We start from the raw sequence: 18,107 nt of genomic DNA, 5'->3' as shown, positions 1-18,107 counted from the left end.
CGCGTGGATCAAACTACAGTAAAACCTCGTTAAGTCGTCACCCTGATAAGTCGTCACTCCGGTTAAGTCGTCATTTTTCTTCAGACCCTTCCAGCTCTCGTACACCACAATGTTATTAAACCCTCGTTTACTCGTCGCTAATTTCGGTTAAGTCGTCACTATGAAAAAGTTTGAGAAAGAGGAACAGACTATTTTTATAGCTCCCATTAAAAAAAGAGCTTGTTAACAGCATTGCCATATGCTTAAAAGTCACCATAAAATCCTATATACCCAAACGGAACAGTTTAAGTAACGAAAGTTACGCTGGGGAAGTTCATTTGTCGACTAAGGTTTTTGGGGAATGTTCAAGCTAGATCTCATTTCTGCCTGGGCTCCATTGGAGAAACTGGACAAATAGCGAGACATCTAAGCTCTGTCTCAAGAAGCAACGTCAGCACTTCGCCCCCCACCGGGGGGCGCAGGGCATCTCCGGCAAAACCAAAATTTATTTATATGTGAAAGATTACATATAGTGAAAGGAAATCAAAAATTATGTAAATCGAAGAATCAAGTTAGAGTCGAAGTGCAACGCGGGCACGGATAATAAATAATCATAGAAAGCATGGACTATACTAATTTAGGGCTTGAAATTTAAACAAAATATCTTTGTTGCAAAAAAATTAGACATTCTTTCCCAAGTTGGTCTTCTGTTTACTTTTCCCTGCCCAGGGCCTCTCCAGAAAGTCAAAAGTGTTCGAGATTACTTTGTAGTTGCATCATGAACTACTGATGAAGAATTCAAACACTAAAATTAAATTTGATGTATATGTAAAATTAATGTGCAATAGTTCTGTTATGAAGGAAAGCTGCTTATTCAAACAGTTGCTCTGTTAGTCTAAATTAAAAATTATTAGTATAAATCAAAGTGTACAGTAGATTTCACCACAATAATTCAAGTAATAAGACATAAAAAATATAAAAAAATTGCTATCATTTTTTTCTTTCGCAATCTATAAATTTTATTAATATTGTTATACGGGATGATTATAAAAAAAACTATCCCGACATATGGGCCCCTAACTATCATACCATTCACAGAAACTGAATGAAATTTTGGCATAAGGTATTTTGAGCTCAAGAATGATATGGAAAACAACAGTGTCACTCTATCAGTTACGGTTACAGTGAGAAAATTTCGAAAATATCAAATGGCAACACCAAGTTTTTTGTATTGGAATGCGATCTCCATACTGAAAAACACTAAATAGCGTTGGAATGGCACCTATAGCACGAAAATCCCCGGAGCTAGGCAAGGAAAAAGTAAAAAGGACTTTGCCGTGCACCAGAGCATTAATGTTCGTTTCATTCGGCTGAGATCCCAGCCTGATTAGTCCTCCACAAGGTCATGTGGAAAATTTGTGAAACACAATAAAATGCTTTATTTTATGCTGCTTCTCTGTCCTTATTGGTTGTCCTCACTTTTAGCCTATCTACCGCCGGTGATTTTCATGCTACAGTTGCCGTTCGAACGCTATTTAGGGTTTTTCACAATGGAGATCACATTCCAATACAAAAAACTTGGTGTTGCCATTTGATATTTTCGAAATTTTCTCACTGTAACCGTAACTGTTAGAGTGACACTGTTGTTTTCCATATCATTCTTGAGCGCATACATCAAAATACCTTATGCCAAAATTTCATTCAGTTTCTGTGAATGGTATGATAGTTAGGGGCCCATATGTCGGGATAGTTTTTTTATAATCACCCTGTATTTTGAGATTCATACTTTGATAAATGTCGTATTATTTTAAATTTATACGATTTTCATAACATTGCACATTAAAACTGACGGCACTCCGCTTAAGCCGTCGTAATTTTTCGATAACTTGTCGATTCTCGACTACTCAGGCTCCTCTTCTTCCTCTTCTCTAAACAGATGTATGAGATCGCTGTCTGGGTGTAGTTGAAGTCGTATTCCAGTGGATCTCCTAACTGGCATAGGTGGCTCTCTATCTGGTTCTGGCTCTGGGACTGTAGCTCTGATATCCTCAGGGTGCTACTGTGGTGAGCCCTACGCATTTTGATCATTGAATTCCTTTTTCAAGGAAATAATGATCAATTGCTTGAAATAAGTCTTTACCAGTCATACGACCCCTTCAATGGGTGACAAATAAAAAGATTTTCTTTGAATTCTCTTTCAAGTACTTAGCAATCACAAGTAGCACAGAATATTACACAACGTCGGTACTTTCGTCGACTTGGACAAAAAAGAATTCACAACCTTTGACGTGACTTATGACTGTACTCTAAACATCGTCTGACATGTCCTGCACTCTTCGAGAAACCGTGTTATTTGACAGAGGTTTTAAACTCATTGTATGAACACTTTTCTCTGCAAGCATTTCCATTTGACAGCATCTTTTATGCACGGTGAAATTAAATATTCGCCAATTGTATGATTTTTTCCTCATCTCGCAATACGATAGCTAATGTAGTAGGAAACCAACAGACAGAATCGCTTTTGGCAGATTGAAAATACGTTATCACGTTTACAGGTGCACAGTACTTCATTTTGGTGTTTTAAGTCAACTTCCGCTTCCACACAGATCCAGTTTCTAGCCACTTTTTTTTCATCCCAGTTTTTATCTACAGCGTAAATCACGTGAGTAGTACACTGCTCAAAACAAATAGGGGAGCAAGCAAAAAAGTGAAGAAAACCGTGCGAGACAGCCACGTATTGGCATACAATGGATAGTACACGCGTATCAATGCGCAATACAGAAAAAAGACGTAAAAAAATTTGGAATTAAGCTTTAATTCTTTGAAAATATGGAAAAAACCTGAAAAGATGATTTAGGGCAACAATTTGGTTACATGTAAACGATAAAAAAAAGTACTGTTTAGACATGATGCATGAGTTTTAATAGGGCGTGTGGTCTCCTCGAACAGCTAAGACTGCTGCACACCTGTTTGCCATGGATGCGATGAGGTTATCGATCAGACTTTGGGGAAAACTGTTCCACTCCTCAAGAAGTGCAATCTGCAAGTCTCGGACAGTAACAGGCGGCCTTGGTCGCGCAGCAATGCATCGGATTCAGGTCAGGAGAGCACGCTGGCCATTCCATACGCTGTATTGTTTCAGCTTCAAGCATGTTCTCCACCAGACGAGCTCTATGCGGTCGGGCATTATCATCCTGGAAAACAAAGGAATCTCCAATGGCTCCGGCGTAAGGGAGGACATGAGGTCGCAGTATCTCGTCTGCATACCTTCGGGCCGTCAAAGTGCCATTCCGAATGATATGCAGGTCCGTACGTCTGCCTATGCTGATTCCACCCCATACCATCCAACCAGCTCGTCTGTATTGTGACCTTTCACGAACGAATGCGGGGTTATTTCGAGTACCCCTGTCCCTCCATACCAGAACACGTCGGGTGTCACACTCCAGACTGAATCGGGACTCGTCTGTAAACAGCACTTGGCTCCAATCATGTTGCTCCCAATCTCGATGTTCAGCAGCCCATCTTCTTCGGACCGCACGGTGGCGTGGGGTCAACGGAATGCAGACCATTGGCCTACGTGCATAGAGTCCTCCCTCATGAAGCCGATTACATACTGTTTGGCTCTATGGTGATACTAAAGATATTTTGGATCAGCTGCATCGACATTTTTTTATACTTCACTCACTACTCATTTTCAAATTCCTCACCAGAGTTTGGTGTTTCGCCACCTTCTTTCGAGGGTGTTTAATAACATCGGTATTTTGCAGTAATTACCCTCCGAAAGTGTTAATGAAGTTGCCTTGAAGCTATTTTCTATGTCGTAAACAAAATTGTTGTGAAAGAAACTACTTAACAAGGTGGAACAAGTAACTGAATTTCGTTCATCAACCAATCAATTAGAATTTTTTGCTACAAATAAATATCCTCATAAATGCAATTTATGTTTTACTAACAGCTCCAATTCAGAAGAAATGCCAATAACAGAATAACTTTGGTGACGCCTGATGATATTGTTACCTCTCAATTATAACGGTACCCCCTCTACAACAATATTTGTTGTTGGTCCGCAGACTATCGTTATACCGAGATTTTGCATTGTATATTAATGCTATACTAGAATTTTCTACGAATATCAAGTGGTTTTATTCCAATTTCGAAACAGTAAATAAGTGACTTTTTTTGTTAGGAGAGAAATACGCATTATAGCCAAAAGTCACAGGACATTTCAGATTTTTGACATTTTTTTGAATTAATAAAAAAGAAATACTCGTTAAATTGTTCTGTAATTTCGGGCATTCAAAGTCGCTAATTTTTACTCAATACTAAGGCGTTACTAATTAACGTATTCACGTTAAAAAATGCGGCCGTGTCTCAACACAGTCAACCCTAATCCTTTTTTGCTTTTTTTGCATTTTTCAATCAAATTTCACGAAGCTTACAGCAAACTTGTCAACGTGCAAGGAAAACACTATAATAAAATTTGAAAATAAGTATTGAGTATTCCACGATGTATGAGCATTTGGGTAGCTAACATTATTTACTCTACATTATGCACTTATAGTTAAATGTTATAAAAATATCTCTTTTTTTTCATTCAACTCCTTTTAGCTTCCCAAATGCACTCCTGACCGAATCTTCTAGTGTGAGTTCAAGCATTCCGTTCATATTTGTTAAATTGCAGAAAAAATTGTGCGGTGTAGAACAAACCAATACAATTTTTTTCGTCGCTAGTCTCCATTATGCACTCTCGTATCTCATGGTCGCCTCACTATGTGTTTTGCCTTAAGATCGCCTTCAGTAGACGACGTCAGACGCTCTTTGCTGTTAGACTTAATGTCGGCTTTTGCCACTCGCATAGCTTGCCGCATGTTGTTGCTTCCAGTGAATGAAACATCATACGAATCATCGCAGAACTGGATATTCTTATTTTGAATAAGAATATTCATTCATGTTCAGCTTCCAATTTAGAAAATCATACAACACCGTAACACATGCACGTATTAAGTTGGCTCCCACAAAAGCACATTACCGACAAAATCACCCTCTTGGGAAGTAAAATGACAGTAAATTGCCTCTGTGGCGATAGATCAAGGTTGTTTAAGATTAGTAAGTTGCGGTGCTGACCTTTTTAACGAGCGCCTTGGCGAAGTCGATGCTGACCTTGAAATTATGGAGCTTGACGCTTCCAGAACCGTCGAATAGGAAATACATTACGATTCTTTCACCAACGTTGTTCAAGTTCAATATCTTCCTCCGCTGGATATTTTCAATTATGGTGCCGTTGTCATGCAACAGTTCGCCCCTTCTCTCATAATAACTCCGTAGGTACCCCGCCTGCTGTTCCGCTATATCTACTATGTTCTCCTTCAAAGTTTCCGACACGTCTACGGTGATGTCAAAATCCTGAGCGCCTGGAAAAAGACAAAAGATACAAATCGTTGATACAATTTACACTGGCGAGATATGGGTTTAAGAGAAATCTCGTCTCGTTCACCTAGGCAAACAGCTTCCATTCCACTCCACGAACCATCAGCGAGACATTCCCTGATTGCCGATCCAACGAGAGAGAACTTTGGAGAGCACCTGAATTCAACTTTATCGCCTCTGTCGTAACTCTCGCCGATTTTTATGCCGTTGATAGGGATTCCCGGATCGGGACAGTGATAACCTGTAAAAGCAGTCACGAATCACATTTTTACAACTTCAAAACAAATTTTGATCTATCTACAGTGATTCAATGCACTTGACACTTCCACTAAAAGAGACGAGACTCACTTTCATGATTGCATCTCGTAAGAGACCCACTCCACTGGAAATTCGGAAGACAGTACCTTTCTACCGATCCGATTAGGTAAAAACCAGAAAAGCAACTGAAGCTCACTTTAGCTCCGACGCTCCAATCTTTACCGATCCGCATTCCGTTATCTGGTGTGCCGGGATCGTAGCATTTCACGGCTGTAAAAAACAAAAGAAACTCGTCGGTACAGCTCAAAATATAATCACACAAGCCGTCGCATAAAACTTTAAACTTGTTACATAGCCTAGTTCGATTTGAAAAAATAATTTTGACAGCAGTCTTTGTCAGTGTCGTGAATAGCTAGGTGGCTCGAGTGTCCATCTCGACAGGTTCTTGTAAAAAGCTGCCTGTAATATTTCCTTCTCGTTATATGAGCAGTTACGAGTCATCACAAACTCGGTTCACTACCTCTCTATTTTCACAATCGATTAGCCCACTTTTGGATGTGTTGTTTCTCACTGTTTCAAATCATACAGTCAAATTCGTCGTTGGATTAGTCTAAACCAGTATTTCCCAAAGTGGGCAATTTCGTCCCCAAGTAGGTGATAGAATGGTCCAGGGGGCTACAGAAGCTACGGGTATAACATAGGTTTCCTATGGGTTCTCTTGAGTTGGGAGGAGGTGATGAGAAAAAAAATTCTGAAGAAGGGGTGGCGATGTGGAACAAAAAGTTTATACTAGAGTGTTTCGAATAAAATAGTAAAATAAATAAAAAGTTTTGAAAAAAAAATTTCCACACAAAAATTAGTGGCTGCAGACTAACTAGTATATTGAAATATTGATATAATCTAGAGTTAATTCGGCAAAACCAACACCAGTATTATTTTTTCGAATAATGACACTGGCTCAATAACTACCATGAAACTAAATGTTTGTGAGTAGGTTAAAACAGCCAAATTTTAGGCCAGGAAAAACAACAATATTTTCATATTCCGAAAGGAAATTTTTGATGGGCTACTGATTCCAAAACTGGTGTTGGTTTTGCCGAATTAACTCTAGATAATGTATTATATCAATATTTCAATATACGGGTCTGCAGCCACTAATTTTTGTGTGGAAAATTTTCTTTCAACTTTTTATTCATTTTACTATTTTATTCAAAACACTAGCTATAATACCCGGCACTGCTCGGGTTTTCTTCAATGAAGCTTTTTTTGGATCACGTGATACCTCCCTTTTTCTTTGAGGGACACGCAAAGTTAACCAAATGGCGACTTCCTGCGCGAATCATAAAATAAAGGAATCTAAATTCAAAGAAACGTAGAAATGAATATTTTTCCTTTTTTTAAAGGGTCACTAGGTATTTCGATCCCCCCCCCCCCCACTCGAACTTCAAGTTATCCATCTGCCTATTTCTGCTTCAAAAAATGCTTAATTAAAGCTATGGAATTTCTTCGATGTACTTTTTACGGGCCTATAATTATTTTTAAAACATCCTAAACTATATGAATTTATGCAGTTGAATATTAAAAGAGAATACGGAGACATTAATTTTCATGCTTGAGAAGATGTAAATAAAAAGTTGAAATGAATGATATTGCACGAACATCCAACTCAAAAGTAGGTCCGACTAATTACTTCATATTTAATCTCCTGGGCTTCGTATATCTCTAAGCGAACTGAATATTTCAAAAATCGAGAATTCAATACTATTAAAATTATTGATGGGGCGGAAAATCCCACCAAATTTCCGCATTTCTACAGTAAAATTGGCAATTTTAACACTGATTTCTATGGGAATCATCCTTTGCCTGACCCTCAAACTGATGCTGATGATGATTATAACGTCTAATCAAAAAGCCTCATTACTGGGAGGATTGAAAAAGTGGCAAACCATTATAAAGGCATAAACTATTACATATACATATACTAACAGGATTAAAGAAGTGACAAACCGTTGTAAAGGCATACACACGTCTGAAACGCATTGCTAGGGAACCACGGTAACCAAAGTGAATGTTCGGAAAGTGATTGTTGAGGCCCAGAAACCATTGTTGCCCGACAGTTTTTTGCCCATTTGGGGCATTTTCCCTGCTCTGACAAAATTTTAAAATATCCTATCGTTCGAGTCGGGTCCCATTTGGTATATGGTGGGTGACGATCGATCTAAAATTGTAGATTTGTATAGAGAACACACACACACAGACAGAAAATCAATTTTATATATATAGACTAGCTGATACCCGGCGACGTTGCCCGCCCCGTAAAAAATGTATATATGTATAGGTTATCAATTATTTTTTTTTTTATACAAAAATTGCCACGTTTTTAAGACAAATAAATTACACTGGTCGAATGGTCGACGCGTTTCGGCTCTTCAATGGAGAGCCGTCATCAGGACCTCGTGGTCTCCATTGAAGAGCCGAAACGCGTCGACCATTCGACCAGTGTAATTTATTTGTCTTAAAAACGTGGCAATTTTTGTATAAATTAAAACCAGGCAAAGTTACTCATTTTTTGTGATAATATCAATTATTTCTTAATCAAAAAAATTTCTGCATCAAGTAAGAAAAAAATACTTTTATTTTTAAATATTTTAATTAAAAACTTCAGGCAGTCGCTTGTGGATAATACACGATATGTTTTCTTTTTCCATCTGGTGTGTAGATGTACAAATTTTTAGGATTACTAACACGCGAACAGGCGACGAAAAGCTGTCCGTGTGGAAAACAGGGCTCGAATAGGTTGATACCTGCCACTGGTAACGACTGACCTTGTGCTTTGTTGATTGTCATGGCAAAAGCTAAACGAATCGGGAACTGTAATCGTTTGAAAGTGAATGGCATTTCTTTAGTGATAATTGGGATACGTGGAATGAAGACGCGTCTTCTCCTTTGGCACAAATCCAGTTAGAATCGTTGCTTGAATGATGTAATTGTGCAATTTCCTTATGCAGAGTCTTTGTGTCTCCAAATTTCTTAAAAGAATTATAGGTGCTCCGACTTTGAGAATCAAGTTGTGTATTGGAACACCCGGAATATCCAAAGACTTCAGAAATTCTGCAGGATACAGAACTGCCTGCGCTGTGTCTGTGACAGTGTCAACCGATTTATAAGATGTGGAGGATAGAATAGTTTTGGGATTTTTTCGTTGATCTTGTTCACACTGTGATTTTTCCGTGCCAGAATCACTCTCTTACAAAGCCACGCATGGTTTCGGTGATTTTGTTGAATGTTTGGGAAGACTTTACAAGTTCTTGAACTGAGTTTAACAACTGGCAAAATCTATTTGGGAACGTAATCAGTCCGGTGCTAGGGTCTACGGGAATTCTCCCATTGCCAAGTTTGATCAACTAATGTGAAAATGATAGCAGCGCTGAGTCATTTTGCAGTTGAACTCGCATGTTGGTGTATAATGAGGATTTTTTAACTTCGTGCCAGAGTGTTGAGGATTTCAGGCAAGCATTGAGTTCATCAGCTGGCGTACAACATTTTTATTCTCAGTTTTGTCGTCGTAGTTGTTTTTCTCTGTTGTTAGCATTGGCGTACGCAAGGGAGGGGGGTTTGGAGTTCTAACCCCCCTTGAGCCAAGATTATGGTGTTATTTTGCAGGGAAAACGTAAAAACTCCCCCTTAGAGAAGAAAAAAAAAATCTGAAACCCCCTCGAGAGAAAATTCTGGTTACGAAGAATTGCAAGTACATGAAGTAAAGTGGCCTTACGTTCACAGTGAGGTTCGTCGCCAGTCCAAACTCCCCGGTTGTTACAGGTCCTCGAGCTGTTTCCGACGAGACGGAAACCGACTTCACAAATATAAGTTGTTTCTGCCGCGTATGGAAAACTGGTCGCGTTTGTCGCCTGCACTTCTGCTATCGTTCCATTCTGTGGCAAAGGTGGAGCGTCGCAAGAAACCTCTGCAAATGAGATATAAAACTTTTTCCGAATGTAATTTCTGAGCAAAGATAATTCCGCAAAAAACCATCTCGTTAGGGACCGTTCAAGTATTACGTAAGCAAATTTTTAGCTATTTTGGACCCCCTCCCCCTTTTTCAGCAAAAGTAAGCAAAACTCTGATCCCCCCCCCCCTTGTCAGCAAAATTTCGTCATCAGCTCTGCCAGTCTAAATCCTAACGCATATTGGTGGGATCAGAGACGTACACAGCGGGGGGGGGGGGTATAGGGGGCCCGTGTCCACTCCCACGATCAAAAATTTATTTTTTTAATGCAATAAAATATTTTTTTTAATTGAAATTTCTTTAAAGGTTAATTAAATTAAATTAACCTTTATGTGTTTTTTTTTTAATAAATTCATAGCCACCCACCCTCTAAGCCATATAATGAGAAATCGCATAAAGGCACCTGGCCCCGTGAAGCAAATATGGCCCTGGGGGTTATATGATGCGGCCTGCCCTCCTCAAACCAAATTTTGTAAAAATGAACTAAGTGGCACGTTTACGGATCACTTGTGCCCATGGTACGAATTCCAGAACATTTAAGTGGCCCGTGGAACATTTTCAGATCACTTAAATAACCCGCGGCACAGTTCCAGAACACTTAAGCGATCCGTGACACATTTAGAGATTCCTTGAGTGACATGTGACGTAGTTTTAGAGCACTTAAGTGGCCCCCAGTGCGGTTCTACATCACTAAAGCTACCCGCGGCACATTCTCAGATTATTTAAGTGATCTGCGGCGTATAACTACGGATCACTTGAGTGATGTGTGGCACAGTTCCAGAGCACTTAAGCGGCCCGGACACATTTCCATATCACTTGGATCCGCGAAAAATTTAGAGATCGCTAAAAGTGGCTCTGTAGGGTCCTTATCAATAGTGGAGGGGGGAATGTTACTTCAAGTGCCCACAAATTATCGAAAGGTTTTCTTGTTTTTGGCTCACCGAGTAAGATGTCATTAAGAATATTTCATATTTTCATAAAGGGGGGTGGTTAATGACGTAAGCATTATCCAAACCCTCCCTCCACCCTTGTCATCAAAAGTCAGCAAATCGGAAACCCCCTCCCCCCCCCCATCGATGATGACGTAATACTTGAACTGCCCCTTATCATAATATGGAGGTGTGTGTGTGTGTGTGTATATATATATATATATATATATAGATTGTACTGCATTGTATATAACATGAGTCGACTGTTTTTTTTTTCCGAGTCGATACCTGCGCATTGTCCAAAGTCGGAGTCCCAATCCAAGTCTTCGTCGCACTCGATGAATCTGGATTCGCCGAAATGAGCATAACCGTCGTCACAGACGACTTCGACCTCGTCGTAGGGAATATAATACTCGAAGGGCGTCTCGTTACTCTTTACTCGACCGTTCGCGATTACCGGTGGATTTGGACAGCTTCGTCCAATAGCTAAAAAAAAAGGTGAACGATAGTGTTATCGTTGTAGAATCCTAACAATATTTTTGAATTGTCTTTAAAAGATACAAAATAATATGATGTTCAGCTCACGCCTGCAGGTCGGACGTAAATTGGTCCAAGTGGCTCCTATCTCGCAGGAAATGTTTTCGGAACCCACCAGTTCGAAACCATCCGTACACGAATAGTGCAATCGAGATTCTCCGACGAAGCAACACGACCCTGTTCTGCTTCCGTCTGGCGGAGTACCCGGGTCGTCGCACTTGTCTTTCGCTGAGTGAGTACACGCGCACGAAAAGAAACAATACTGTATTAATAGCATTCACTTCTTTCTTAAAGGGAACTACTATAAATTTTATAGTTGGTAAGGAAATTATAAATATACTCTATAAATTTCACGACCACTGATCGTTCATAAATCGCCATGATGATATCGTGGAATAAATTAATTACCTTTACATGAAGGCACGATCCCTTTCCACACAGCTTTACCTTTGACTAAATCGCATCTCAACGCAGTGGAGCTTCCGTTAACGATTTCGAATCCGAAGTCGCACGAGTAGGTGACTAAAGAGTTCAGCACTGGGTTGGCTCGTGTACCTACATGGACTTCGTAGCTCCCGTTCGATATCCTTGGTGGCTGCGGACACTGAAGCTCTGTCGAATAGAAATTCCTATTGTTTGTTATTTTTTCAAAGATCGCAAAAAAAAAAAATCGTTATACATCTAGGGTTAACAGATTCGAAAACTGAAAGGAGAACGTCTACCAAAGCCTCCCAGACTCTAGGCGTGTTTCCCAGAGTGAAGAAAAATCATACCCTGGGGAGCGATAGAAATGGGTATCACATAGGATCCTATGGGTACGCTTGAGGTGAGGGGCGATGAGACAAAAAATTTTCTGAAGAAGGGGGGGGCGATGGAACTAAGGGGAAACTATGCTCTAGGCAATATCTAGAAGGCTTTGTGCCTACGTGTACTTTTCCCTACTTTCATATATATACCTTACATGTATAGCTTATATATTATTATATATACATATGTATAGCTTATTAATTATTTCTTAATCAAAAAATTTTCTGCATCAAGTAAGAAAAAATTACTTTTGTTTTTAAATATTTTAATTAAAAACTTTAGGCAGTCGCTTGTGGATACACAAGTTTTTTGTTTTTCCATCTGGTATGTAGATGTAAAAATTTTTGGGATTACCAACACGCGACGTAAAGCTGTCCATGTGAAAATCAGGGTAGGTTGATACCTGCCACTGGTAACGACTGACCTTGTGCTTTGTTGATTGTCATGGCAAAAGCTAAACGAATCGGGAACTGTAATCGTTTGAAAGTGAATGGCATTTCTTTAGTGATAATTGGGATACGTGGAATGAAGACGCGTCTTCTCCTTTGGCACAAATCCAGTTAGAATCGTTGCTTGAATGATGTAATTGTGCAATTTCCTTATGCAGAGTCTTTGTGTCTCCAAATTTCTTAAAAGAATTATAGGTGCTCCGACTTTGAGAATCAAGTTGTGTATTGGAACACCCGGAATATCCAAAGAGTTCAGAAATTCTGCAGGATACAGAACTGCCTGCGCTGTGTCTGTGACAGCGTCAACCGATTTGTAAGATGTGGAGTCTCCCGGAATAATTTTTAGGATTTTTTCGTTGACACTGTCATTTTTCGGTGCCATAATCGCTCTCTCACAAAGCCACTCATGGTTTGGGTGATTTTGTTGAATGTTTGGGAAGACTTTACAAGTTCTTGAACTGAGTTTAACAACTGGCAAAATCCATTTGGGAACGTAATCAGTCCAGTGCTTCGGTCTACGGCAATTCTTCCATTTCCAAGTTTGATCAACTGATGTGAAAATGATAGCAGAGCTGAGTCATTTTGCAGTTGAACTCTCATGTTGGTAGATAATGATAATTTTTTTAACTTCGTGCCAGAGTGTTTATGATTTGAAGCAAGCATTGAGTTCTTCAGCTGGCGTTAAACATTTTTATTCTAAGTTTCGTCGTCGTAGTTGTTCTCTGTTGTTAGTGACGTCATATGTCCAGCTTGTGCAGCGAATATTATACAAACGCCTTTTAAGCATTGTTTAAATTGAAACTATACCTCTACGATGGGCGATTTATGAGATAAAGGCCGCATTAGCACTTACAGAACACCCTGTATATAGGCTAGCAGAAATACCCGGCGCTTCCCGGGTTTTCTTCAATTACTGGGAGGATTGGAGAAGTGACAAACCGTTATAAAGGAATAAACTGTTATAATAACAGAAGTCAAGGTGTGACAAACCATTGTAAAGGAATATATATATACACGTCTGAAACGCATTGTTGGAAACCACGGTAACTAAAGTAAACGTCCGAAAGTAATTGTTGAGGCCCCAAAACCATTGTTGCCCGACAGTTTTTTGCCCATTTCGGGCATTTGCCCAGCTCTGACGAACTTTTAAAGTAGCCTACGGTTCAATCCCGGTCCTGTTTGGTATATATGCAAAATCTGGCGACGATCGGTCTAAAACTATAGATTTGTATAAAGAACATACATACATACTTTCACATTTATATATAAGGTACCAAGTCTTCTTTAAGCTCTTTCCAACAAAAAGAGGGAGTAAAAACGAAAAAAAAAAAAAAAAAAAATACGTAATAATAAACAGGCGAGAAGCGTGCATATGGGTATACGTTCGGCCAAATTAAAAGAATTATATACATATACATTTATAAGGAACTATTACAAATATAGACAACTCAATTACAGAAAAACTGGGCCTCAGATCTCAAACTTCTCTTGGAAAACTCTGGATTTGTCTTCGTCTGGTTTTCGCGGGACACTAACATAGCTGCAAAATATCTACCCCAGATTTTACAAGTTTTATATTGACCAAAATATTCAAAAAGATATGAGCGCAATGGAAAATATCATAAGAAATTCTCACTACAAGTTTATTAAAACTCAGATTTTTGCGGAGGATTATATACTCTCGAAAATTGATTTGTCGATTAAAACGGTCCTCTTTCAATTAAGAACATTGCAAAATTCTATAAAACTAATTTCTGCAATTCGAAAAAAGTTGAAACATGGTCTCATATAATTTTGGAATGTCCGGCTTATTACTTATCCTGATCGATAATAATTGCAATTCTTATACAGTTTAATATTTTAATTTATAATTTCTAATAGTTTATCATTTCTTTTGAGGAATTTTAGTTCTTTTTCTCGGTTTCTTTCTTGGATACTTCAGTTTCATGAAATGTGCAAACCTTTTTTGGCAATTCAAAGTTAATTTCGTGGACATTGAATTACCAAAAATAATAATAATAATAAACTAATAAATAATAACTAATAATAATAATAAATAAATAAATCTATTCCGCCTATAACGTTTTTCATAAAACCATCGTGGGGGAAACGCTTTAAACGGAAAATCTTGTTGCGACTGAATAGAGTTGAGATCATGGCTCCCACAAGGGCGAGGCTGTCAGGGCTCCAGTCCCGGGACAATTACCATAGTTCTTTTTCATGCTATAAATGCACTATAGAAGGGCACGCCAAAGATCCCAGGCTAGGGGCCCTGTCCAGGAGCTGTGGGGCCATAGTTGGGACATGAAAATATCTTAATACGCGACAAAACGTTCTAAGTGGAGATTAGTAATTGTGAACGTGATGCTCGTTATAAGCGCATCGAATGTATATGTAATATTAATAATATTGAAGACATTCAAATTTAATTTCGTGGACGTTTAATCTATTTTTGTATATGTATATTCATTATATTAGAAACTTGAATTCCATTTCATTGTCTTTGCATTTAATTTTTTCTGTTCATGTGATAATTAAAATAAACTTTAAATTATTGAAGGAAAAATATGCTCGTTGACCACCGTGAAGGTTGCCGACACCATTCCAGATTCAAACCCGGGGAAGAACATAGACATGATATTTTCCCTATAACGAGCTTGAGTTGACCACTGATAGATGACATCTTCATTTCCAGCCCAACTCATTAATGGTAGCAAATTGCACTATAGCGACATAGTCAGAGTTGGTGTTTGGTGGAGTAGTAGTGCCAGCCTCTCATCACAATTCATTCAAGCCCTTCGTCTCGAAAAACTTGTTAACTACTCCATCAGTGTTCGTCCGGCAAGACTTTATACGCAAACCTCTACAGCAACCATACACCGGACAAATTTTAAGTCATTTCAAGAACTGATAAGTATTTTATGTTGGACATTAATGGTAATCATAAAAATGTATCAATAGATCGCATTAAACCATGTTTTATGTTAAATAATAATTTATGTGACACTTCCAAAAATCAGTATGTTTCCAGATCTGGCCGAAGAATAAGATTTCCGATTGACCCTTCGAAATTATATGATTCATAATTATGTATAATGTATTTAATTATATATTGGTATTGCTTATTTGCATGATTATTATTCAATTTTTATTTTCTTAAATGTTTCGTCTTCAACTGAAGGGGGAGTACTGTGGTGTGTCTTAGTCCGTATAAATAGCGCCAACCCCCCATGCTTCTTCTTGCTCGTGATTGTTCGTTACAGTTTAGTTTTAACTTATACCGATAATATGTGAACACCCGTCTTCCTTCATTATTTCTTCTCCTCAATATATATACATAAATTGTTCAGTTTTAAACATGCCTAATTTTTAGAGAGATAGAGGGCTTTTTCTGAGCCCAAGATATCAAGGAAACATTTTATTTTCTGGATATTATGCTGAGGTGAACTCGGAAAGAAAAGTCATCTTGTCTCTTACTTGGTATGCAAGAGGGCCTGGGTGCGTGTCCCGGCGGAGACAAGATGACTTTTCCTTCCGAGTTCACCTCAGCATATTATCCAGAAAATAAAATGTTTCCTTGATGCCTAATCTTGTCATTACAAAACAACACTAATAGCATCTGCATCCTGCTTGAAGGCAACTAGGGTTCTTGTATTCTGGGAATTTCGACGGCGATTGGTCAAAGCGTATAAACGTGTGCATAAAAAATACCCAAAAACTTATATCACTGAAGATATACAGGGTGATTCAAAACTCAACGTACAAACTTTTAAGGGAGGTAGAAAACACACATAAAAACGAGAAACAGAATCACATAGGAATGTATGACCGGAAACCCCAACCTGATCATCTGGAGGATAAACGAAGATGTAGAAATGACAAGTCAATAATGGGTGATGCTTAAAGTTCTTACCATCCGCAGTTATGCACAATGTTTTTTCTTTATTTTGTGATACATTCTTGTGTGATTCTGTTTTGTTTTTCTGTGTTTTCTACCTCCCCTAAAAGTTTGCACGTTGAGTTTTGAATCACCCTGTATATATGTATAAGTGAAAAAAAATTCAGAAACCTGAAAAGGACAAAAGGGCGAAACGTAGGAGCTTCAAAGAGGAGGACATGTCTTAAAATGTCTTAAAAGGAGGACATGTCTCTCTCGTAACCCTATTTATATCTATATACAAGGTGGTCATATGATCTATTCAGAGCACCCAGAAACTTGATCTATTAAGAGCAACTTCGTTGCTCAAACCGTTCATCGGATTTACACCGAAACTGCTATATATGTTGTGGTAAATGTTATAAATCCGTGATTATATGCATGATCACCATTCGTCTCGGTAAGTTTGATAAATTTTCCTTCATTTTATCATCCTTACCGGCGGTTATGCATGATATCCAATCGCAATTGGTAAATTTTATATTTTATTAGATCATTTTCACGGGTAATTATACATGTATACACTGAGTGGTCACTTTATTATGGCTTTTGGTACCTAATGTACCAAACCTGTATGTGCGGATGCAGAGCCCGCACTTACAGGACTGTATTAAAGGACTGTATTAAAAGTTTATTTTTTTATTTTTTCATGTCTATACGAACCCTCAAGTAAATTTTGTGGTTTTAAGTTATTTCACGTCATTTGAAAACTTTTTGCAATGGAAAGTATGTTTCGAAAGTCAACGGTTACAGAGACATCCGCTGTGCAAACAATTTGGAACACCCTGTATAGTATATCAGATGGTATGCATGCGGCTTCTATATTGGTTAAACATCTTGCTAGATTAAACATACCCATGCAAATTGGAGGTTCATCCGACCATTTTCGTCTCCGTCCGCAGATGATGAATTCCGGACCCATTCGTTCGTACTTTCGGTCGCATTTAAAACGTAGGATGTAATTGGGAGGAGCTTCATTCAATGTTCCGTTGTCATCCAGATTCTCGTAAATGATCTTGCCGTTGTACAGCTCTTCGGGCATCGGGCAGCCACCTGCGATCGGACAACGAAACAAAATATTTTTCACTGGCTTATTAGTTCTATCAAGGATCATGTCACAAATAATAATAGTGAAAATTTGCACAATAATTTTAAAATTGAAAGAAAAGACGATCTCCAGAGCATAGATTTCCAGCTGGTATTACGAGAAAAAGTTTTATCTGCCAGGAATGAGAGTTTCCTTGGACTACAAACTTAACGTGAACTTTACTGAACACTCCATGTAATATAAAAATAATTGTTTGTTTTGTTTGGGTTCCGCAAAACAGACTCATAACCATCAAGGGTTCCACGAAAGCTTTGATGTCAGAAACCTCTGCCCTAGGGGATTAGTGAGAGGTCTTCGTCCTTTTGGTACATTGAGCGAGTATTTTATGAACTCTGTCTACCGCGCCCTGGTTTCATGTGGTTTTAAAATTTCGAAGCGTCAATGCGAGATAATTTCAGCTTTGAAAGGTCTCGCCACACAGAGATTATTAGATTCTCAAACGATATAAGTTATGTACCCTGTCATCGTCAATGCTGAAACACTCACTTTGAACTGAAGCAAAAAAATCTGAGTCAGAATCTCGCGCGAAAATAGAAGTGAAACTTCAACTAGGTTAATTACCCACTTTACGATCAATGATATTGTGTGTGTGTGCGTCCAAACGCCGGTGCAATAAATACAAAAAAGTCTTTTATTTTTTATAAACAAATCACAAAAACACAGACATATA

General features: G+C 38.5%; 1 protein-coding gene across 3 annotated transcripts in view; it reads right to left on the bottom strand.

Annotated features, from left to right (window-relative positions):
* Positions 1 to 18,107, bottom strand: part of LOC149084264 (complement factor B-like) — an 86,852-nt gene that overhangs the window by 47,483 nt on the left and 21,262 nt on the right. For all 3 annotated transcript variants that reach the window (XM_089234628.1, XM_089234627.1, XM_089234629.1), the window contains 8 exons: positions 17,185 to 17,382; positions 11,545 to 11,748; positions 11,185 to 11,364; positions 10,888 to 11,085; positions 9,437 to 9,628; positions 5,755 to 5,934; positions 5,474 to 5,647; positions 5,104 to 5,390 (listed from right to left, as the gene is read on the bottom strand). In XM_089234628.1, coding sequence (XP_089090754.1) covers positions 5,104 to 5,390; positions 5,474 to 5,647; positions 5,755 to 5,934; positions 9,437 to 9,628; positions 10,888 to 11,085; positions 11,185 to 11,364; positions 11,545 to 11,748; positions 17,185 to 17,382 — 1,613 coding nt within the window. The remainder of the gene's footprint in view (positions 1 to 5,103; positions 5,391 to 5,473; positions 5,648 to 5,754; positions 5,935 to 9,436; positions 9,629 to 10,887; positions 11,086 to 11,184; positions 11,365 to 11,544; positions 11,749 to 17,184; positions 17,383 to 18,107) is intronic.

Source organism: Pholcus phalangioides, unplaced genomic scaffold (genome assembly GCF_987345545.1).
Source record: "Pholcus phalangioides strain wild (caught in Gottingen) unplaced genomic scaffold, Ppha-v1.0 ptg000008l_1, whole genome shotgun sequence".
Classification (NCBI taxonomy): Eukaryota; Metazoa; Arthropoda; class Arachnida; order Araneae; family Pholcidae; genus Pholcus; species Pholcus phalangioides.
The sequence above is the reverse complement of the archived record's forward strand: the minus strand, read 5'-3'. Positions and strand labels throughout refer to the sequence as shown.